The sequence below is a fragment of the Lathamus discolor genome, chromosome 3 (genome assembly GCF_037157495.1).
Source record: "Lathamus discolor isolate bLatDis1 chromosome 3, bLatDis1.hap1, whole genome shotgun sequence".
NCBI classification, from domain to species: Eukaryota; Metazoa; Chordata; class Aves; order Psittaciformes; family Psittacidae; genus Lathamus; species Lathamus discolor.
Window position 1 is genome coordinate 67,390,175 of NC_088886.1, and position 22,759 is coordinate 67,412,933.

Consider the following 22,759-nt stretch of genomic DNA (forward strand, 5'->3'; position numbering starts at 1 on the left):
AACTGCACCCAAAGCTGCACACCAACTTGGGAAGAAAATCCCGGCTGTAAGAAACTATGAATTAGGATATTGTTTATTAAGATTTATGTTAAGCCCAATGTAAAGGTTAGGCAATAAAAAGTATGAAATCGCTTGCATAGACTAACAGTCGCCAACCGCAATCGCTTATCGCTTATGCAAACATAGCAGATGTTGCCTAAAGATAGCTGTAAGATGTTCCAGGAAATGGCAGAGATAAGACGAACAAAGGACATAGGAGTAGAGGGGTCAACAATGGGACAAAAGAGGAAGACTTCTCACTTCGGCAGAAAACGACCCGCTAACAACAGCTGAAGCATGCGCAGAGTACCTCCACTACTTCATGAACACGGAAGTAAAGATGTATAAAAAGGGACTGTTTGAAGTGCTCAGGACGGCAGTTGGCGGGGCGCAGACTCCCCTGTCGTCCAGCGCTGTCTTTGCTCATATTCTACTTGCTATAATTAATAAAATTTTAATTGGATTATGATCCGTTGTGGTCTCTGTGAGAAACTATAAATTAGGATATTGTTTATTAGGATTTATGTTAAGCCCAATGTAAAGGTTAGGCAATAAAAAGTATGAAACTGCTTACTCAAACAGTCACCGGACACAGCTTACATAGACTAACAGTCGCCAACCGCAATCGCTTATCGCTTATGCAAACATAGTAGATGTTGCCTAAAGATAGCTATAAGATGTTCCATGTGAGAAACTATAGACTAGTGTATTGTTTATTAAGATATATGTTAAGCCAAATGTAAAGGAACTGACAGAGATAAAACACAGCTGGCCAAGATAAGATAGCCGCAAGATGTCCCAGGAACTGGCAGAGATAAGACTAACAACTCCCTGCAAAGACATATGGATGAAGGATCAAAGGAGGAAGACTTCTCACCTTGGTCTCATCGATCACCAGGAGGCAGGAAACTACCCCCTAACAACAACTGAAGCATGCGCAGAGTACTTCCACTATTTCATGAACAAAGAAGTAAAGATGTATAAAAAGGGGCTGTTTGAAATACTTAACACGGCAGTTGGCGGAGCGCAGACTCCCCTGTCGTCCAGCGCTGTCTTTGCTCATATTCTACTTGCTATAATTAATAAAATTTCAATTGGATTATGATCCGTTGTGGTCTCAATTTATAACAATTTCTGGTGCCGTGACTCGGATAAGGAACGGTGGGCTTTGGTCCTCCGGGGAGGCGCCCCGCGACATTTCGCGGCCCCGCGACCAACAGCTTACCTCATCCTTACCGACGAACCTAAATGCTAGAATACGAGCAAAGAAGGAACCGGTAAAATCCCATAAAAATTCTGTGCACGGGAGTCCGGACGAAGACGCAGGACGCGTAAGTATATTGCGAAACTTTCCGCAGAGCGAAATAGTTCGCGGCGGAGGACTGCAGAGTGAAATTGTTCACGGCAGAGATTGTTCGCAGGTTTGCCGTTCGGGCGGGATTGGGTTTCCTGGAATATAACGAATGAGAGGTTCGATATACTGAACCAAGCGAGTGTGGACCCTTAAGTACTGTGGTTCCCATCTCCCGCGAGGGACTGGGCCAGGAACAAGGGGGAGCGAGTGAGTGTGTGTTCGGAGATATTCCAGAAGATGGGGGCGAAGGGCAGCAAGCCTTCGACTCCCATGGGATAGGTACCCACTGTACCTAAGAATACCCCTCTGGCATATATCTTAGACAATTGGAGATGTCTCCTTGAAACCTTAGGGAAAGATAAGCAAAAAATGATAGAATATTGTACTAAGATATGGGGAGGGAAGAAGATTTTTAAAAATGTTTTTTGGCCAATCTATGGGTCAGAAGAAGATTGGGTAAGACAGCAATTAAACCTCTAGGTTAATAATAAAAAACCCCTTAACCTTGAGGAGAGTCAATATGCGGAAGTGTGGCTAAAAAGACCGGGAGCTAGACTTTACCCGCTGAATGAGATAAAAAAAAAAAAAAAAAAAAAAAAACCTAAACAAAAGAAAAAGAAGGTATAATATGAAGCGGGGACAGATACTAAATATGTATAGGCGTAAGGAAATAAATGTAAAGGAAAAACGACCCTGGGTGTGCATACTTTGGAGGAACGATCCCCATGCACCTCAGCGCTGAATAAAGCATACCTACTTTACAACTTTAACGAGTTGTGGAGTCAATCCGCGTATCAATTTGGCGAGCCAGCCAGGAGGCCTCTGTTCGGCTGCAGGATCGGGTGAGGAGCGGATATCCTAAGCCCCCCCCCAGGCCGCTTGCCTGGGGGAGCTCCGCTTCTCATCCGCTCACTGCGGGGACAGACAGGGACCTGCGCCGGCTGCGGAGAGGCGGTATGCTTGGAATTTAGGTACTTTGGGGGGCCTGTAGGGCATACGCGTGGCCGGGGCTGCTGGTAAGGCGTGCAGAGACGTCTGGCGCACAGCGGAGTTCCCCGTGGCAGGTAGGGCTTGCAAGCTGGGGGGCTCGTCGACCGATAGCGCGGCTGCAAGCGATCCTGGAGGCGGATCGGGCGAGCCCGGGTTTTCGCTGCATCCCAAGTTTTGGAGCCAGGGCGGACCTGCTAATGACCGTATAGGAAGCAGGAGAAGGGCAAGCGGAACCATAGCGTGAGTGTGTGGGATCCCATGTGTTTCTGTGTGACTGAGACGTAGCGTAGCTACGAAGCGAGTGTGGAGTCCTAATCCGCGGCTCCGTGTCTCCGCGAGGGGAGCGGCCGGAGACGGACGAAGCGTTTATGTTTTTCTGTCCTGTGTCTTGTCTGTGTATAACCATCAAGCAGCTTAGAAAGCGGGGGAAGGTCCGGCTACCCCTCCCGCAGTGGATAACTTTACGAAATACAAGGGCAAGGGAATTTCCTATATGCCCTGTGAGAGTATGTGCCTTGTAGGAGTGTAACTGTATGTGACGGGTGGCATTTCACGTGGATATTGCCACTCAGGACACCGGTGGGGCAGATACTGCTCGGGGTGTCTTACAAAACACTGCCAGGTAGAAAATTATAATTATCTAATCGGTGACCAGAAATAAAAGATTACTTTGTGGAGAAAAACCACAAAATCCTGGCAGACTTCCGAGAAGTTAGAATGGAAAACTGAGAAAGGGTTTATAAAAGGTATCAAAGAAAATTTAAGAAGATGTGGTTACAAAAAAAAAAAAAAAAAAAAAATGGGAATACAACAATTAATGTCTCTCTTTTTGGGACAATCAACGGAGGATATTAGGAAAACCTTCGTAACCTGACATATGAGTGCATAATAAGTTTTGAACAGTGGAACCTGCCGTGGATACTAGGGCAGTGTAAATTTTGCTGGAACTGAAACTATGTTCTAATGACAGGGGAGTTGATCTGCAGAACCCAGAGATACTATCTTACTGAATCCCCTGAGAATATCATAAAACTTGTGTGTAGGTGCTCTCATATTTTAAGTGCATTTGCAGAGCACTGGGAAAGAGAAGCTATAGAGATTTGTAAGAGATTGTTTGAAATGGGAGCCGGTCAAAACAAGGGAATTGTGAAGAAAAGCCCATTGGGTTACATTTTGGCACATTGGAAAGAACTGGGAGGTTCTTCTGGGGGCTCAGTAAACAAGAAAACATTGGTAAAATATTGTAATCAATGGTGGCCTTTATAAACTTTGGAAAATCAGGAAAAATGGCCTAAAAATGGAACTCTGAATTCTAATGCATTTTTTTACAATTTATGTTGGTTTTGAGGTGGCCAAGAAAATGCAATGAAGTAATGTATGCAGATATGTTTCGCTTTAAGAAAGCACCTGGAGTGGCAGACAGAATGTGAAATTAATATAACCCTGCCAGATCCCTAATTTTGGTTTTGGAAAAACAGAAAGCTAAGCTGGAGAGATGTTGTTCAGCCTGTGATATTGGGACAGTCATCAAGAAAATTATATATCACAGGTACCTCCGAGAGGAGCACCCTCTGCCTCTGTCCTATCAGGTATTGATAAGGAGGAGGAAATTACTGTCACTGGCAACAAGCAGCACATTCACATTCAGGGTTAAGAAAGGGTTAAACCAGAAGTGCTGTTGCAGAGGCAGGCATCTGTAACCCCTGCAGAGCAGGGTGAGCACCTGTGAAAAATAACAAATTAATAAATAAAAAGGGAAAACCAAAGGGGAAAGGAGGGAAGCTCCCGCAGTTCCTGTGTTTAAGTATGAGATGGGTGCTGGGGCAGGCAGACAGACATGTTGACAGACGGGATTGAACGGTTGATGAATAAATGTGGATGGGAGTGAAGGAGGAAGCATGGAGAGTGTATAGGAATTGGAAATAGGTAGAAAAGAAAAAGCTGGGTCGTGCTACAGCCACGGCTGCGCTGGTTGCTTTAAAACTGGTGGAGGACGAATGTCGGACAGAAGTGGGGGAGTGACCTCCTCTTCTGTGGAACCGGATCGGTGTGAGTGCTATGAGGAGTTTGGAAGCTGGGAGTGAGACTACCCTAGTGGGAGTGCCATGGGGTGGCTCGGGTGACTGAATTGGAACTAGGCTGACGGGACCAGGGGAATCTTCCCTAGCAGATCCACTGGTTATAATGGAATTTTTGGTTGATACAGGTGCAATGTATTCAGTTTTAAACAAAGCTTTAATACCTTTGGGGACGATTATATGATGATAAAAGGGGCGACTGGCCAAAGTGAAAAGGCTTATTTTTGTAAACTACTAAAATATCAATTGGGAAAACAATGGGGCATCCATAAGTTTTTGTATATGCCTAACTCCGCAAAAGCTCTTTTGGGGAGAGATTTGTTAGAACACTTGGGAGCAACCATTACTTTCAAAGGAGGCGAGATCACTTTAAAAGTAAAGGACCAACAGTATATAGAGATGTTAAAAGCTTAATTTTGATCACTAATCATGTCGAGGGAGAAGTCAGATTGAAAATATACTGGATCAGGTATTCCCAGGGATATGGGCTACAAACGTACCTGGAAGAGCTCCTAAAAGAATACCAGGTACAAACGGGAACATGCTGTTACAGTATGTAGATGATCTGCTCATAGCAGGGAATAATAAGGAGGATGTAAGAAAAGAAAGCATTCGATTTCTAAACTTTCTTGCACAAAAAGGCCTACGGGTATCACAAGAAAAGTTACAATTTGTGGAGGAAAAAGTGAAATATTTGGGACATTATTTGTTTAATGGCCAGAAAATATTGGAGCCAGTCGCATTAAAGGCCCAGTGACGAGACCCCACTGGAAAGTAATCAGTACTCCAGGGGACACCAAGATAACCCTGAAAAGATAATGTAATGATAGAAACTTTATTTAATTATTTTGCCGCATTATCTTTTGGTATAAAGCGTGTATTGCTGTTTATATTTGCTATAATTATTTCTCCTCTTTTCTATTATATATGGAAACGTACAAAGTGTGTTGAAGGAAATTGTTAAACTTATGCAACCACACAATAGTGAATATAGAAGATATGCTGATGTAAATAATGTATGTACTCTAGATATACGAATTAGGTGTAATAATTTGAATTGCAATTGTTATCCATTTGCTTGTTTTAGGTGTAAGGTATGTCAGGATAAATGGTGGACACACTATGAATGTGGATGCCCTCCAATAGGAGTTTGCACACAGTGTTGGAAAATCCAAAGAACTCTCACTGAGTGGAAATTAAAACAATTAGAGTCTAAAACAAGAAATTATTTGGGAATCCCATGAGTGGTGGGAGATTTTTGCCAAAGGAATAAACCCTCAATATTATTGTTACCACTCCAATGAACCAGTCCCCTTTATAGCCGAAATTTTGATTATAAAGTGTAGAAGGGAAGTACTAACTGTATCTTGCTTTGCCCCATTAGTTAAGGCTGCAAAGTGGGAAGCCTATGTAAACAGGCAGAAAGCCCGAAACAGCTGTTCTCCTGAAGAATTCCCTTGCTGCCGAGAAGATGGTACACCCCGTGGCTCGAAGCAACCGAGTCGACGGGCGAGGCAGAGGAGGAATAAACTGTGGAGAAAAGAACCAGAACAATGGGATGCAAAACCAGCAATGGCCGAACTTCCCCAGGACTGGTAAAAATCTACTTAAATTGGCAAAATTGACAGACACCCTTTTTTCCTGGCATACCATTAGTTTTGTTATTGATAATAACCCAAGCAAATGGAAACCCGCATGAACCATTAAAGTGGGAATTAATATCCTGAGAAACATCCAAAGTGATAACCACTTTCACTGGGACGGGACAACCTGAATTCCCTGTACAACCTTAATATAGAACTCCGGAAAAGGTTAAATCAACGTAAGAAAGATCGTGAGGCGAGCAGGTCATGGTATGAAAACTGGTTTAATGTCTCACCTTGGCTAACCACTTTGTTGTCTGCTCTAGCAGGACCGCTTATCATGTTGATTCTGAGACTTATATTTGGGCCTTGTATATTACGCTATATTTTACACTTTATTAGAGAAGGGTTTGACATAGCTAAACTGCTTATTTTAACTACGAGATCTGGGGTAAAATATAAGAGTGTATCTATTGATGAGGATGAAGATTGTTGTGAATGTGTCATGCCACGTAAAAAATATACCTGTGATTGTAAGGAATTACCTTGTGAGTGTTATGATAAATGTTGGGAGTGTGGAAAAAGGTTGGCTTACAATTCTGAAAATGAAAGCAGCATCTAATAAACAATAATAGGATAAAAGAAAAAGGGGGGGATTGTGAGAAACTATAAATTAGGATATTGTTTATTAGGATTTATGTTAAGCCCAATGTAAAGGTTAGGCAATAAAAAGTATGAAACTGCTTACTCAAACAGTCACCGGACACAGCTTACATAGACTAACAGTCGCCAACCGCAATCGCTTATCGCTTATGCAAACATAGTAGATGTTGCCTAAAGATAGCTATAAGATGTTCCATGTGAGAAACTATAGACTAGTGTATTGTTTATTAAGATATATGTTAAGCCAAATGTAAAGGAACTGACAGAGATAAAACACAGCTGGCCAAGATAAGATAGCCGCAAGATGTCCCAGGAACTGGCAGAGATAAGACTAACAACTCCCTGCAAAGACATATGGATGAAGGATCAAAGGAGGAAGACTTCTCACCTTGGTCTCATCGATCACCAGGAGGCAGGAAACTACCCCCTAACAACAACTGAAGCATGCGCAGAGTACTTCCACTATTTCATGAACAAAGAAGTAAAGATGTATAAAAAGGGGCTGTTTGAAATACTTAACACGGCAGTTGGCGGAGCGCAGACTCCCCTGTCGTCCAGCGCTGTCTTTGCTCATATTCTACTTGCTATAATTAATAAAATTTCAATTGGATTATGATCCGTTGTGGTCTCAATTTATAACAGTCTCAATTTATAACACCGGCCAAAAAAGAAAAGGGGTGTGGGAGGCGGGCAGAAAAATTCCTCACTCAAAACCATCACTAAAAACAACCTCCCCCCAAAATCAAATGAAACCCCGGGGGGGGGGGGGGAAGGGTAAGAGGAAAAAAAGGGGGGAGGTGTCAAAAAATCCCCATCCTTGTGGGGAAAACCCAACCAATGGGGGGAAAAAAAGGCCGGGGGGGGGGGGGGGGGAGGGATGGGGAAAAAAAGTGGCGAGGGAAAATTGAGGAAAAACCCCACCAACCAGAAGGGAAAATGGGGGTGGGGAAACAAGTGGGAAGGGAATGGTGTGTGTGGGAAACCTTGGGATAAAAACCTACCAACCTGGGTGTAAGAAACTATGAATTAGGATATTGTTTATTAAGATTTATGTTAAGCCCAATGTAAAGGTTAGGCAATAAAAAGTATGAAATTGCTTACTCAAACAGTCACCGGACACAGCTTACATAGACTAACAGTCGCCAACCGCAATCGCTTATCGCTTATGCAAACATAACAGATGTTGCCTAAAGATAGCTGTAAGATGTTCCATGTGAGAAACTATAGACTAGTGTATTGTTTATTAAGATATATGTTAAGTCAAATGTAAAGGAACTGACAGAGATAAAACACAGCTGGCCAAGATAAGATAGCTGCAAGATGTCCCAGGAACTGGCAGAGATAAGACTAACAACTCCCTGCAAAGACATATGGATGAAGGATCAAAGGAGGAAGACTTCTCACCTTGGTCTCATCGATCACCAGGAGGCAGGAAACTACCCCCTAACAACAACTGAAGCATGCGCAGAGTACTTCCACTATTTCATGAACAAAGAAGTGAAGATGTATAAAAAGGGGCTGTTTGAAATACTTAACACGGCAGTTGGCGGAGCGCAGACTCCCCTGTCGTCCAGCGCTGTCTTTGCTCATATTCTACTTGCTATAATTAATAAAATTTTAATTGGATTATGATCCGTTGTGGTTTCAATTTATAACACTGGGGGAAACAGTGGGAGAGAGAATGGGGGAGGGAGGAAAATGGGGGGGGGGGGGGAAGTAGGGCAAAAAACACCATGGAAAAACCTCCAGCAGAAGTAAGAAAACCTTCGAAATAAACAAAAAACAACAAATACACCCCCCCCCCCAAAAAAAAACAACAAACCACCAAACAAACAAACCCTCCAAAACTCAAAAAAAAAAAAAGGGGGGGGGGATGGGGGGCGGAAATCCCCGAAGAACTCTGGAGGGAGAGAAAAAAAAGAGAGAAACCTGTGGGGAAAATATCATTAAAAATAGTGTGTGGGGTGTGAAAATGGGAGCAGGAGGGGAACTGTAAGGGGGAAAACGCAGGGATAAAATAACTGTGGGGTTAAAAAGAGTGAAACAAAAAAACATGTGAAAAAATCTGGGGAGAGAAAAGAAAGGGAAAAAAGAAACCAAAAAAGGAGAGGGGGTTGACACCCCAATGGGTTGCCCTGTTGGTGGCACTCTTGCAGAAAACGCCATTTGTAGCTGATGCCCAGCACCATCTCTCTGTCCTGGCACCTTAGGCTTAGCATCAGAGTCTGGACATTCATGCTCAGGGAGCTGGTGTCTTGGTCACTGAATAGTGGTGTCCCGTGATGCTTTAGAGATGGAGTTTTATGTGGGATAAGTAAGTGAGGATATGCATGTTGGTGGCACCCTTCCAGAGGGCTCTCTGTGTAGAACATGTCCAGCTATTTGCTTCTGTCCTAAGACATGAGGTTTAGGAGCAGAGTCTGGATATTCGCACATAGGGACCTGGTTTACGGGCTGTCTGAGAGCGCTGCCCCGTGTGGACGTACACAGGTGTAGGTTTAGGTGGCTAAGCAAAGGTGAATTACCATGTTGGTGCCACTGTTGCGGAAGGCACCATGTTTATGTGATGCCCAGCACCAGCTTTCTGTTTCTTACTGTACTCTTAGCATCAGAATTTGAACGTTCACACTTTGGGAGCTGCTTTGTGGATCATCAGAGAGCGCTGTTCAGTGAGGCTTTACAGGGATGGAGTTTTACGTGTGTAAGCAAGTGACGATATCCATGTTGGTAGCACTGTTCCAGAGGACTCCCTGTGTAGAACGTGTCCAGTTGTTTCTGTTCTAACACATTAGCCGTAGGAGCAGGATGTGGACATTTCCATGTAGGGAGCTTGGTTCTGTGGCGCTTGAGAGTGGGATAAAATAATGGTGGGGTTAAAAAGAGTGGAACAAAAAAACATGGAAAAAAAATCTGGGGAGAGAAAAGAAAGGGAAAAAAGAAACCAAAAAAGGAGAGGGGGTTGACACCCCAATGGGTTTCCCTGTTGATGGCACTGTTGCAGAAAACGCCATTTGTAGCTGATGCCCAGCACTATCTCTCTGTCCTGGCACCTTAGGCTTAGCATCAGGGTCTGTGTAGAAAACGTCCAGTTATTTGTTTCTGTTCTAACACATTAGCCGTAGGAGCAGGATCTGCACATTTCCACTTAGGGAGCTTGGTTCGGTGGCGCTTGAAAGTGCAGTCTGTAGGCAGCATGCAGATGCACTTCTATGTGGCTAAGCAAGGGTGGATTCCCATGTTGCTGGCACTGTTCCCAAGCTATACCTGTGCAGGTGATATACAGCATGAGCTTTCTGTCCTGGCACATCGTGTGACCTGGCATAATGGGAATGGTATGGAATAAGTGGTGGATACTGTCCTGGTTTTGGCTGGGCTGGAATAGATTCTCTTCCCTGTGGCTGGCTTGGTTCTGGGAATCACGCCGGTAGCACACCGATGTTTTAGCTGTTGCTCAGTAGCACTTTGGTTGAGCAAGGACTTTCCAGTCTCTCCTGCTCTGCCAGTGAGGAGGGGCATGGGAAGCCATGAGGAAGCAGAGCCAGGACACCTGACCCAGAGCAGCCAAAGAGATATTCTATAGCAGAGCACATCATGGCCAGCATAGAAACTGGGGGGAGTTACCCAGAAGGCGCAGATTGCCGCTCGGGTCCGGCTGGGGATCGCTGATGGGGTGCTGAGCACTTGCATTGTGCATCACTGCTGGTTCGTGTTTCCCTGTTCCCTGTGTAGCTCTAGAGGAGCAAAGTTTGCTGGAGAGCTGTTCATAGTGATGAGATTTGAGCTTTTCTCTCGTTGCTGCAGGTTTGGTTTTTAAGTTCTTGTCATGCTGTTGTTGTTGGGGCTGAGGGAACGGGGAGCAGGTGAGGGGACCGGCGGGGCTGGGGGAGCGGGGAGCCGCTGCGGGCCCGGCGGGCTCTGGCGGGGCTGCGGGTGCGGTGTGCCGAGGCGAGGGGGTGGCGGGGCCGGCCCCGGCGGGCAGCACGGGCTGAAGCCGGCTGTGGGCCGGTGTCGCTCCCCCAGCGCGGGCCGATGGGGCCAGGCGTTGCCCGGCGGCCGGTGGAGCGCGAGCGGCCGCGGCGTCCGTTGGCGGGGACCACCATGGAGGGCCAGCGGCTGCTCAGCGCTTTCAACCCCAACCACTTCCCGGCCAAGCTCTGGCAGCTGGTGAACAACCCACACTGCGGCTCCATGCGCTGGGATGCCCGTGGCGAGGGGCTGCTCATCGACCAGCGGCTCTTCGAGGGAGAGCTGCTGGGCGCGGAGCCGGCCGGCGAGGGGGCGGCGCTGGGCGCCGACTTCTTCAAGACCAGGAACTTCTCCAGCTTCATCTGGCAGCTGAACCTGTACGGGTTCCGCAAGCTGGGGCTGGGGCCCGGGACCCCGCAGGAGCCGGCGGGGGGCGATGGCGGCAGCTCCGCCGGGCCCCTGCTCCACTTCCACAGCCCCCATTTCCGCCGCGACCGCCCCAAGCTCCTCGTGCGCCTCAAGCGCCTGACGAGCGCCAACAAGGCGAAGCTGGCGGCCGGCCTGGAGCTGCCCAGCCGCCCGCCCCAGCGCTCCCAGGGCTCCCAGCGCCCGCCCTCGACGCTCGGCGAGCCTGCCAGGCCCGGTGAGCTGGGGTGGCCGCGGGCTGCGGGCCGAGAAGCTCTGGGTGCTGTGAGGTTTGTAGATCGCCACCCCCGCAGGGAGCAGGGTTGCCTGACCTTGCTGACGGCCGCTCAGCGCCGCCGGTGCGGAAAAGCTGTTGCTGTTCACGCAGGGAGATGTGCTGCCAGCAGGCATGGGGAGCGAGGTTCGCGTGTGGTTCAGTCTGCCCCTCGGCTGCAAGAGGGCCTCTGTCGGGGGCTGCAGTAAGAGCACCCTCACCCTGTCTGTGGAGCGGGCACAGCCCTACCAGATGAACGTTACTTCTCCTTGAGGGGTTGCTCCATAAACTGTCGTTAAACCTGTGTGAAGCGATGGGTAACCCTATGAGGGCAAGTACCAGTTCATGAATCAGTAACTGGCTGAGAGAGGAAACCAGGGAAGATTAAAGGGAATGTCTTGGAAGTAATAAAACGGCAAAGTCTGAGCTTTTTTAGACTCAACTGAACCGGTTGAGCTGCCTGGAAAAATGCTGGCTTTGGCTTTGTTCTCCTTGACAAACTGACGGACTTGTGATCAAGGGCTCTCAGAGTCACGTTTAGGATTTGGACATTGCCCTTGGCTGCCCGTGTGCTGTCAGCACTGGAGTTTGGTAGAGCCGTGCTTCACGATTCCCCTTTTATTTTAACTCGCTGCCTGCTGTAACGCACAGCACTTCCTAAACGACTTGTGCCGGTTTAGTCAGCTCCTGCCCATTTTGACTTATAATAGCACATTTTTAAGTAGCGATCACTTGCTCCTGAGGGCTTCAGGAGACTGAATGCTCCAGAGATGACTGTGTGTTGGCACAGCACTGATGTTCCTGTGTGTTCAGGCGGTAGTGCTACAGCAGTTACTGTTTGTTTAGGTGTAAGAATAGAGTCTGTTTCTGGATTAAGGGCATTGGAGCAAAGGTGGTCTTCCCAGGGAACGTTGTGGAGCCTTGGCTCCTCATCCTGCCCTTCAGGGCTAGTGAAAACTCCTTCCCTTAGTCCTTGTTTCCCTTTGTTTTGCAGGACTGGTGACTGCAGGAGACGTTCCTCAACCTCGTTGTCCAGCCAGCTTCTTTCCTTACTCCGACAGAGCGGCCTCATGCCAGCAGCCCCCTTCTTTCCAGGCAACGGCTTCCCAGCAGCGTCCGGTCCCTTCCAGATCGTGGCAGGGTTCTGTTGGGTCACTGCCAGGGCACGTGGCTTCCGCAGCTTTCCCAGGCCAGGGGGCTCCCTTTCCCGTCCTCCACCAGTGTTCCACCGAGGTCACGTACACTCTCCAGACCGTGTTCTCGCTTCTGCCGCTTCAGCGAGGGGCTCCAGCTGCTGCTTCCCTTCCAGAACCCGGCAGCTGCGCATCTCCAGGGCAGTGTTTGCAAGCCCCGGATCCAACACGTACGGCAAAAGTTCTCCACTTGCTGCTCGAGAAGTTACTGCAAAGTGATGCATGAAATGTTTTTCCCCAGTGCTCTGTCACTGTGTGTGTATCTGACGTGCGTGCTTGCAGTGAGATGTGTGTTCCCTGTCCGTTACTTACTACCAGCCGGTGACAGAATGTGCTTTAGCTGCTCATTTCATCTGGCTCTGATGAGGTGAACTGTATCAGAGACAGAAGAGCTTAGAAATGCCTTCTCTGCAATGAGCAGGGAAGGACAAAAGTGTGTGGGTGAAGCAGGTGTGTGTGGAATCTTGATTCACCTGGAAGACTTGAAGTATTACAAATGAATTGGCCCTTTTGCCTTTGCCGGCCGAGCCCATCAATGGGATTTCCACAGGTGCACTTTTTCTTGCTGTTAGATCAGGCACTGCTGCAGCTGGCAAAACCCCCCCGGAAAAGGTGTTGTGAGTGCAAACCATTCTTTTTGTGCACCATTCTGCACTTCAGACCCGTTCAGAACTGGTCACCAGTCTGGGCTGCTACACGGTTATGTTTGTTCTCCTCCCCTTGATGTACAGGCATCACAGCGCGTTTGATTCACGCGTTGACTTCACTATAAGCACTACTAAGTGCAAGAGTTGTGCAATTTCTACTTTACTTGTAGCTTCTTATAGCCTGTGATCTGGACATTATGTTTTCCACTTGCCTCCTGTTTCACAAGCACTTTTTCCCTTTGGGTTCTTCCTTTTCTTCTCTTAGAAACTAGGCTCTTTGTACTGCATGTTTGTTTCCTTAGGATGACTCCGGCAGGTTAGAGCCAATCTCTCCTTTGCTCTCTTGCACTGTTTTTACAGTAGCCCTTTAGGTTTCTTTGGTGGATTTCTTGGGTTTGTCCACATCCTTCGATGTTCCCAGGGAGTGAAGCCCAGGTATCCTTAGATTTTTGGCACTATGCAGAACTGTAATATGTTTGCAGGCCACAGAGTGTTCTTCTGAAAGATGTCCAGATTTCACCCTAAGGTTGCTGAGAATGAACTTTTGAAGTAACAGGAGTCAGACACATGTCTCGTGCTGCTGTGGAAGGATGTCCACTAGCTCGCTCCATGTTGTTTAGCTCTTGTGTTTGTTGCTCCAAACTGGACAAAAGTTCATGGACTTCGTATGAAAAAGGGCAATAGGTATAGGTATTCAAATCCATATTGGTTATCATAGCAACTGTCTCGTGAGGAATCCCGCGTAGGTGTCAGGCATTGCAAAGAAACGGGTCTGATCACGTGGCCATCTCAAGTCACACTCGTACCATTTAATTCCTGCGAACATGGGCCTAGATCTGATCTCATCAAGGATTTCTCTCTCGCCCAGAAGGACTGCAAATTTTAAAGATTGTCTGTCCTGCCAGCAGTGCCTTTCCTTGTAAGTTCTCTCTGCGTGTCACCAAAACCTGAGACCCGCAGAAACTGCTTCATCTGCAGAGCTGCTTTTTGGAATAAGATCCCATTTTCATTCCAGCGTGTGTGTGAACGTGCAGGCCCTTCCTGTGTGAGTCCCCTTTCTGTGGTGTGGTGTGTTGAGACAGTCAAGCAGCCAAATCAAAAAGGTGGTATTAAGATAGAGAGGAGTGAACATGAAGTTTTTGTGTGTGTGTGTGTGTTGGTTAATCCCACAATACGTATGTTTGATCTGTGTCTACATACTTCAGAAGAAATATGTTTTAAGGTGGAGAGCTCAGTCTCACAGTCAGTGGGGAGGTCATAATCCCTTTCAGGGAATTATCCTACGGAGCGGTTACTGCAGTGTTTAACGCAAGTAAGCAACAGAACTGTGCACACTGGGCACCAGTTCTGTCAGTCTGATGGCCTGTGTTTGAATTTTGCAGCCACCCCGCAGTGTTCACCTCCTGCCCAGGGAGGGCCTCTGACTGTCAGCACCAGTGCTGCAGCTGCGGCGTCCACCGACTGCGGCTTCGTGCAGGTGAGTGCAGCACACAGAGAGCAGGGGGAAGGGAGGAGACCCCGTGCATGGACCGCAGGGTTCTGGGCTTGCGGCAGGAAGGAGAGAAGTTTGGGACTGGATCTGCTTTGGAAAGGGAAAGTAACATGGTTTGCCAATGCCCATTTCAAAGCGCTGCGTTGAAACACGGAAGGGGCAGTGCTGTAATGCAGGTAAGGTTTCAGGGCAGCGGCACAGTGGGCTTCCTCATCAGCAGAGTGTTTTTTCCCGTAAAAGTGTTATGTTTGACTTCACCATAATTTGCTTTAGTTCATGAGTCTCCGTTTGTCTTTGAAGAAAGTCCTTGCCTGCACAAAATGGGATTCTTTAATGTTATGATACTGGGAATCAGCTCCACTTTTGTGCCCCAAACAGCTTGTGGCAGTCCTGAGTTTCATTGGATGCATGAGAAGAACCAAGTTGACATTTGGAATTGGCCCCAGCTCAGAGATATCCTGTCTAGGAGAGCTCCAGTGCTTCCTGTCAAGGCTTTCTAGAATTCTGGTGGAAACTGCACCTCATTGGGTGGCCTGGCTTATCCAATAGCAAAAGAACCTCAGTAAAAACACCAGGGCTTCCTTTCACATTCCAGTAGCATGGAGGTACTTTTTTTCCTCACAGGGGATAAGCAAAGCAAGCTCTGCTGGTGTGTGCTGAAAAAGGGTTGACCTGTGCAAGCCTGATCATCCAGTTTCTTGTCTTGCAAATACCAACCTTTTGTCCTTTTTGCACATTTTTCTGTTTTAATATGAGCTTACCCGAGGTGGGCAGGTTATGGCCAGGGTAACGTCGCTGTGAGGCTAGAAATAGCCAACACCCAGCCATGCCATTGATAGGCTGGTGTTTATTTTCCACGCAGTGCATCTTTGTCCTCTCACTTCCATTGTGAGCTGCTTTTCCCTCCAGCACGTGAGGATCAGTGTGAGTAATGGGAAGTCACAGTCACATCAGTTCTGATGTCTGAAGGCTGAGACCAGAGTCTGGGATAGCACATGGTCCCAAAGGAGTCATCAGGGGGTGGTGGTGTGGCTAGATTGAAATGTAATAGAAATACGCTGCCAAAAGGGTCTTCCTTGGAGAAGCAAGTCCGTGGAGTCAGAAGAGATGGACTGGTTACTTAACCAGTAAGTGGCCTGGTAACTTCCTGGTTAACCACTTCCTGGTTAATGGTTGCTTGGATTATGCAGCCGCAGCCAGGGAACTGCCAGTCAAAAGCTGCTGGTGCATCTGGGCAGAGGTTGGTGGAAGATCCCTTGCGTGCGAGCAGGCCAAATGCAAGCAGGTGTGTAAGCCAGTGGTGCCAGGTCAGTGCCTGCACACGAGCAGTGTGCAGAAGGGATCAAAAGGGCTTGAGATTTCTGAGCCTTAGTGTAGCCTCGGGCACTTCTCCTGGAGCAGGGTGGCAGGGGCTGTGCAGATGGTACAGAAGACAGTGCTTTGGCTGTGGATCTCACTGAGCTCTGGCCAATAATCAGTTTACCTCGTGCGTGCTCTGGGGCACACACTTCCCCGAGGTCCTGCTGAGGGATGCAGCCAGCTACAGCACTGATCATCGTGCCCTGCTTATGTCCTCACCATCAGTAAGCACTTGTACAGCCCTCAGAAGCAGTAAAATCCATCAGCCCTGACTGAAAATGGTTGTGATTTTTTTGATCTAGAAATTCCCTGTATTTTGTTTCTCGCAGAGTCCTGAAGTGCAGCCACCTTCTGCAGCTGAATGCCTGCCCTCTGATGGGGCACATCATGCATCTGATGACGAGGAGAAGTTGCTGGAATTAAGTTATGAAGATGTGTTTGAGATTTTCAATGAGATGTGTGCATCACGCAGTGCTGATGTACTGACACCGGAGCCTGCAGAAAGCTGGGATGGAGAGCTGCTTGAAAGCTACATCAATGCGGCCATAGAAAGCGCTGCCGCTGCTGAAACGGCGCAAGACTCTGTGACCACACAGGGAGCCCTTGAAGAACAGGGAGAAGGACTAGATCACAACCCAGCTCACCAGTCTGAAATGTTTGTTGTGGAAGCACTGTTCAGTGCAGAGCAAGTAAGTGCTAAATGGAGGTAAAACTCCCCAGGAACGATCAGGTTTAGCTCCTCGTGAAATGTGGGCTCTGGCTGGCGAAGGTAGTGAGCTAGAGTCCTCCTTCCTCCTCTTAGTTTTTATGCCTAGGAGTTGTGTTTTGAATGTTAGATGAAGGCATTGCTGGCCAAAGGGTTTTCACGAGGCCTTGTTAGCAATCCTTATGCCATACACAAAGACAGCATGTTTCCAAGACAAATGGCAGAGTGCAGTGGGTACCCTGTGGGAGCAGGAGGCATGTTGGGCGGTATCTGCTGTCCCCAGAGTGTTCAGTTTCTGTGTTTGCAGAGGCCTTTTGGACTGTTAAGACACAACTTTGTCAAAGTTGTATTTCTGTTAATGCACAGAGGCTTTGCCTTTTCTATATTTAACAGTGAGTAAGAGCAGACTCAAGGTGGAGACTGTGATTTTTGGAATCACCGATGCCTCATTAGCAAGAGATTCCCACCCAGAAATGCGTGGCTGCGTGCGCAGTTTTGCATGGCACAGCTCTGTCAAGTTGTTTGAGCTGGATCTGCCATTAGTAATGCACGTGTTGGGAACAAGGAGTGCTCCTGGGTTTCTTCTGGCTTGTTTCTTGTGGCTGGTTTGATAACTGAGGGCAAAGTTAATGCAGTGAGGACATGTCCCCTAAGTTTGCGGATTCTGATTTTCAGATTCTGTGTTTTGCCCAGTCTGCCATTTTGTAAGAGCTTGAATTTCAGTTTGGCAACCTTAATTCTGGGTTCAAAACAGTCATCGTGTGCTCAGCACTTCTCAGGTGCCCTTTTGGAGTGGAGAAGAACTGTTCTTGTTTTGTGCCTACAGTGATAACCAGAAACTATCGGGTTTATTTAATTTTTTGGGGTGTTTATTCGAAGGAGAATGCGAGTGTTAAATGTGGATCTGTGATGGAAGAGAGCAAGCTGACTTCAGGATCCGAGGCAGTGAAGAAAGCTGCAGAAGAGCCAGGGTCCCCTGCAAAACCTCAGTGCAGGAAGAGAAGACAGCTCACAGCAGGGTGAGTCCCTGGTAAGAGATCCTACATTTGTTAGAGGTGGCCAAGACAGCTGCTCTGAAACTCTTCCAGGAAGGGGAGATCACAAGAGCTGAATTATTGTCTGCAGTGTAAGTACCTCACTGGGCCTTCAGTTCAACTATTAGACTCGTGCGAGCTCTTAGCGTACTTCCCGACACGCTTCTATAGATAAGCTGGTGCTGAGGACTCCTGGGTGGAGAAGGGAATAAATTCTATCAGTCAATAAAAGCTGAAGCTGTGGGAATTGTGTGAGAGCCCTGCACGTCACAGTACACAACACTGAGATGCAGGCTGTGGCTATGTTTGCTGGAGGCTGAGAGTGCCACAAAGGGAGCACTGACTAATGAGGTGACCTTGAAGTAAGAGGGGAAAAGCCCCGCACGCTGCCGAAGTGAGTGCACGAGTCCAACCTTTCTGGCTCAGCTCACTAAATAAATTTCACAGCAGCCTGCTGATACATGTGCTGAAACACAGGAGAAAAGCACCCTCAGATTTTCAAGTGGCAGGCCGCCTTTGGCCAGATTGGACTGTCCCCGATGGCAGCACAGTTGCTGTGCGTGCTGCCAGGTGAGCCATAGGCAAGGCCTGATACTTCCTGGGTGTCGTTTGCTTCCTAGATCCCCACGAGCCGGAAGGTGGAGCGTGTAAGCGGGGCTGCTTCTGGAGGAAGACACCAGAGTGAGGAGCGTGTGAACACGTGGAGCAGCTGCTGGCTGGTTCCCTCCTGCGAGTGCGGCAGCAGCGCTTGGCACAGAACTGGGGCCTGGGTTCAGGATCACACCTCTTCTGTTTCCTGACTTTGAAGTTACTGATAGCTTTATTCATCAACTTGTGTGTTATTGATAGCTTTATTCACCAACTTGTGTGTTATTTATAGCTTTATTCCTAAATTTGTATGTTATTTATAGGTTTATTAATAAATTTGTATGTTATTTATAGCTTCATTCATAAATTTGTTATTTATAGCTTTATTCATAAATTTGTATGGTATTTATAGCTTTCGTCATAAATTTATATGTTATTTATAGCTTTATTCATAAATTTCTGTGTTATTTATAGCTTTATTCATAAATTTGTATGTTATTTATAGCATTATTCATAAATCTGCATGTTATTTATAGCTTCATAAATTTGTATGTTATTTATAGCTTCATTCATAAATTTATTTATGGCTTTATCCATAAATTTGTATGGTATTTATAGCTTTCTTCATAAATTTTTATGTTATTTATAGATTTGTTATTTTTAGCTTTATTTATAAATTTATATGTTATTTATAGCTTCATTCATAAATTTGTTATTTATAGATTTACTCATAAATTTGTATGTTATTTATAGCATTATTCATATATTTGTATGGTATTTATAGCTTCATAAATTTGTATGTTATTTATAGCTTCTCTCATAAATTTGTTATTTATAGCTTTATTCATAAATTTGTATGGTATTTATAGCTTTCTTCATAAATTTGTATGTAATTTATAGATTTGTTATTTTTAGCTTTATTTATAAATTTATATGTTATTTATAGCTTTATTCAGACATGTGTATGTTAATTATGGCTTTATTCGTACATTTGTATGTTATTTATGGCTTTATTAAAAAATTTCTGTGTTATGTATATCTTTATTAATTTATGTTATTTATAGTGGTGTTCATAAATTTGTTCTTTTTAGCTTTATTAATAGATTTCTATGTTATTTATAGCTTTCTTAGCAAACTTGTACATTATTTATAGCTTTATTAATAAATTTATTGTTATTCATAGGTCTATTCATAAATATGTTATTTATAGCTTTCTTAGTAAATTTATTGTTATAGCTTTCTTCACAAATTTGTATGTTGCTTATAGCCTTATTAATAAATTTATATTTATAGCTCTATTCATAAATTTGTATGTTTTTTATAGCTTTATTAATAAATTTATTGTTATGTATAGGTCTATTAAAAAACTTGTATGTTATTTATAGCTTTATTAATAAATTTATTGTTATAGCTTTCTTCACAAATTTGTATGTTATTTATAGATTTATTAATAAATTTATTGATATTTATAGCTCTATTCATAAATTTGTATGTTATTTATAGCTTAATAAATTTATTGTTATTTATAGCTTTCTTCACAAATTTGTATGTTATTGTCCTGGGTTTACCAGGAGCCGTTTTGCTCCTTCTTAGTAACTGGTGCAAGCTCTGTGTTTTGACTTCCAGCCTGGGCAGAGAGTTGATAACACTGACTGGTTTTAATTGTTGTTAAGTAATGTTTATTCTGGCCAAGGACTTTGTGAGTCTCATGCTCTGTTGGGGACGAGGGGAGGCCGGGAGGAAGCAGAGACAGGACACCTGACCCAAGCTAGCCAAAGAAGTATTCCATACCACAGCACGTCATGCCCAGGGAGGTAACTGGGAGTTACCCGGAAGGGCACACGCTCTCTTTGGGGGGGTCGAACTCATTCGGCAGTGGTATCGTATTCTCTTGTTATTTTCTCATATTAATATTATCATTGGTGGTAGCAGTAGTGATTTGTGTTACACCTTAGTTACTGGGCTGCTCTTATCTCAACCCGTGGGAGTTACATTCTCTTGATTCTCCTCCCCATCCCTCTGGGAGCGGGGAGGGTCGGGGATGGGGGTGAGTAGACGAGCTGTGTGGATTGGTTTAAACCACCACAGTTCTTTTTGGCGCCCAGCGTGGGGCACGAAGTGTTGAGACAACGACAGATCTGACCGGATTAATAGTCACTCGTCACAATGCTGATTTATTGGCTCTCAAAGCTGTTCCTCTTGATCTCACAGGTTCAGAACGCTGTACATTACATACAGCCGGTATTTGCTGTGTTGGTGTTTTTCAAGTGTGGGGCTTGGGCTAAGGTTTTTGTCTCACTGTACTTTATTATAATGACTTGTAATACAATAGAATCATTGATCATGAAACTGATCGGTCTTATGTTCCCAGTGTGGTCACCACCTTTATACTTTGGGAGGTATATAATAAAGGTGCTTAGCAATTTCACATCTTTTTTCTCCTTCTCAGGTGGTCAACCTGTGAAGGAGACATTCTTTTACCCTCCTAGCCCCCCTCTCAGACCATTTACAGCATCATTTGAGAGTTTTGAAGTTCTTGAATGGCCTTTTAATATTGAGACCTGTTTGCTGAGTGTGATGGGGATTACCATGTGGGCACGCATACAGAGTGTGTTTTGCCCACAACCATTTCGTCTGATTTCAAGAGTTAAGCAGAGTCAGGTTTGGGCCTTGTCTGGGGTTAAACGACGATATAGGAGGACCAAGAGATTTTCCCTGAGGCTGGACAGCCATGAGTGGCGGGGTGTGTGGGATAGTATGGGCAAGTATCTAGGTCAGTGGGCTCCTCCAGTACTTTGGAATTTCACCACCGAACAAGTGCAAAATCCAGAAGAATTAGTAAAACACTTCAATGAGGTGTGTGGTCAGCCTGGCCATACCAGAGACAGACAAATCATGGCAACGTGCTGGGGCTTGGCCTATGCTTACAGGGCCTTGTTCAACACTATCCAGCACCTTCAAAGGAAAGAAATGCCCCTGCATCTGAGGGCAAAGGAACAGTCAGCGCAGCTACTCCAGCTCCAAGCACAGCAGCTACACCACCCCCAGTGACAAGTACAGTCGCTACCCAAACTCTGGCTGCAACAGACAGCACGGCTACCCCAGCTCCAAGCACAGCAGCTACACCACCCCCAGCGACAAGTACAATTGCTACTCAAACCACAGTGATAATCACTGGAGCTAAACCAGAGGACCAATTCGTACCAATATCGGTTGCCCCTGTAAGCAAGAGAAAAAGCAAAAAGGAGGCAAGAAGGGTGAAGCAAGATGAAGAAACAATGTATTCACCACCTGGTCCAGTATCTGAGGAGGAGTCATCATCACATGACAACAAAGAAGAAGAAGAGGTGACTTCTCGACCTCAGACCTCAACCGAGCTACGGAATATGCGAAAAGATTTTACCCGTCAATCAGGGGAGCGCATCATCACCTGGTTGCTCCGATGCTGGGACAATGGGGCCGATGGTCACTAACTAGAAGGCAGTGAAGCCAAGCAGCTGGGATCACTTGCTAGAGAAGGGGGAATTGACAAAGCAATTGCAAGAGAGAAAAAGTCCCTCAGTCTTTGGAGGCGGCTCTTGGCAGCTGTGAAAGAAAGGTTTCCATACAAGGACGATGTTATGAGTCGTTCGGCCAAGTGGACTACTTTAGACAAAGGCATCCAGTCTCTGAGGGAATCAGCCATCGTAGAGATGATCTACCACATCAAGCCAAATAATGGGGATGTACCCATAGACCCAGATGAAGTCGAATGTACACGACCCATGTGGCGAAAACTAACACGGAATGCACCATCATCATATGCCCATTCATTGGAAACAGTAACCTGGAATGATATAGTACCACTAACAGTGGATGAAATGATTCATAAACTCCGAGAGTTCGAAGACAACCTCACCCCTTCCATCATCTCAGCTGTGGAAAAACTGTCCCAGGATCTCAAACAATTGAGGGACGATCTATCTGATTTATCCAGCTCCTCACGTGTACCAACACATGTCTCAGCTATTAACAAAAGGCATCCTATTCTTCGAGAGAGAAGATACAGGAGGTATACACCACGGGCCACCCTATGGTTTTACCTGCGGGATCACAGAGAAGAGATGACGAAGTGGGATGGAAAACCTACTTCAGCTTTGGAGGAACGGGTGGGTGAATTGAAGAGGGGAGCAAGGCCCAAGACTCATTATCCCATGAGAACTGCGGCTTCAGTCTCTGGTGAGCAGGCCCCCAGATGAAGTGGAAGAGCTGACTTTACTCCAGCTCCTGTGATAACGAAGAATAATACCTTTCAATATGACTTTAGTGTTCAAAGTTGTGATAACTATTAGAGGGGCCCTGCCTCCAGCCAGGTGGAGGTAGGGGATAATCGGATTTACTGGACTGTG

At 46.0% G+C, this 22,759-nt stretch overlaps 1 protein-coding gene and 1 long non-coding RNA gene across 2 annotated transcripts; both read left to right on the forward strand.

The window, feature by feature from the left end:
• The first annotated feature begins 485 nt into the window (after window positions 1-485).
• Window positions 486-6,585, forward strand: LOC136009650 (uncharacterized). The gene is made up of 2 exons (XR_010610612.1): window positions 486-1,370; window positions 5,846-6,585. It is a non-coding gene; the product is annotated as an uncharacterized LOC136009650 (long non-coding RNA).
• A 4,151-nt stretch (window positions 6,586-10,736) lies between these two features.
• On the forward strand, window positions 10,737-18,434 carry LOC136009987 (heat shock factor protein 5-like). Its single transcript, XM_065670553.1, has 6 exons — window positions 10,737-11,316; window positions 12,347-12,715; window positions 14,575-14,669; window positions 16,373-16,732; window positions 17,629-17,768; window positions 18,404-18,434. The coding sequence occupies exons 1-6, from the start codon at window positions 10,737-10,739 to the stop codon at window positions 18,432-18,434; spliced, it is 1,575 nt and encodes a 524-aa protein (XP_065526625.1).
• The last annotated feature ends 4,325 nt before the right edge of the window (window positions 18,435-22,759 follow it).

Coding starts and splice junctions, on each gene's coding strand:
- LOC136009987 (XM_065670553.1), top strand. CDS start 10,737: ATGGGGCCAGGCGTTGCCCGGCGGCCGGTGGAGCGCGAGCGGCCGCGG. Junction 11,317..12,346: donor CGGCGAGCCTGCCAGGCCCG/GTGAGCTGGGGT, acceptor TTTGTTTTGCAG/GACTGGTGACTGCAGGAGAC. Junction 16,733..17,628: donor CACTGTTCAGTGCAGAGCAA/GTAAGTGCTAAA, acceptor GTTTATTCGAAG/GAGAATGCGAGTGTTAAATG.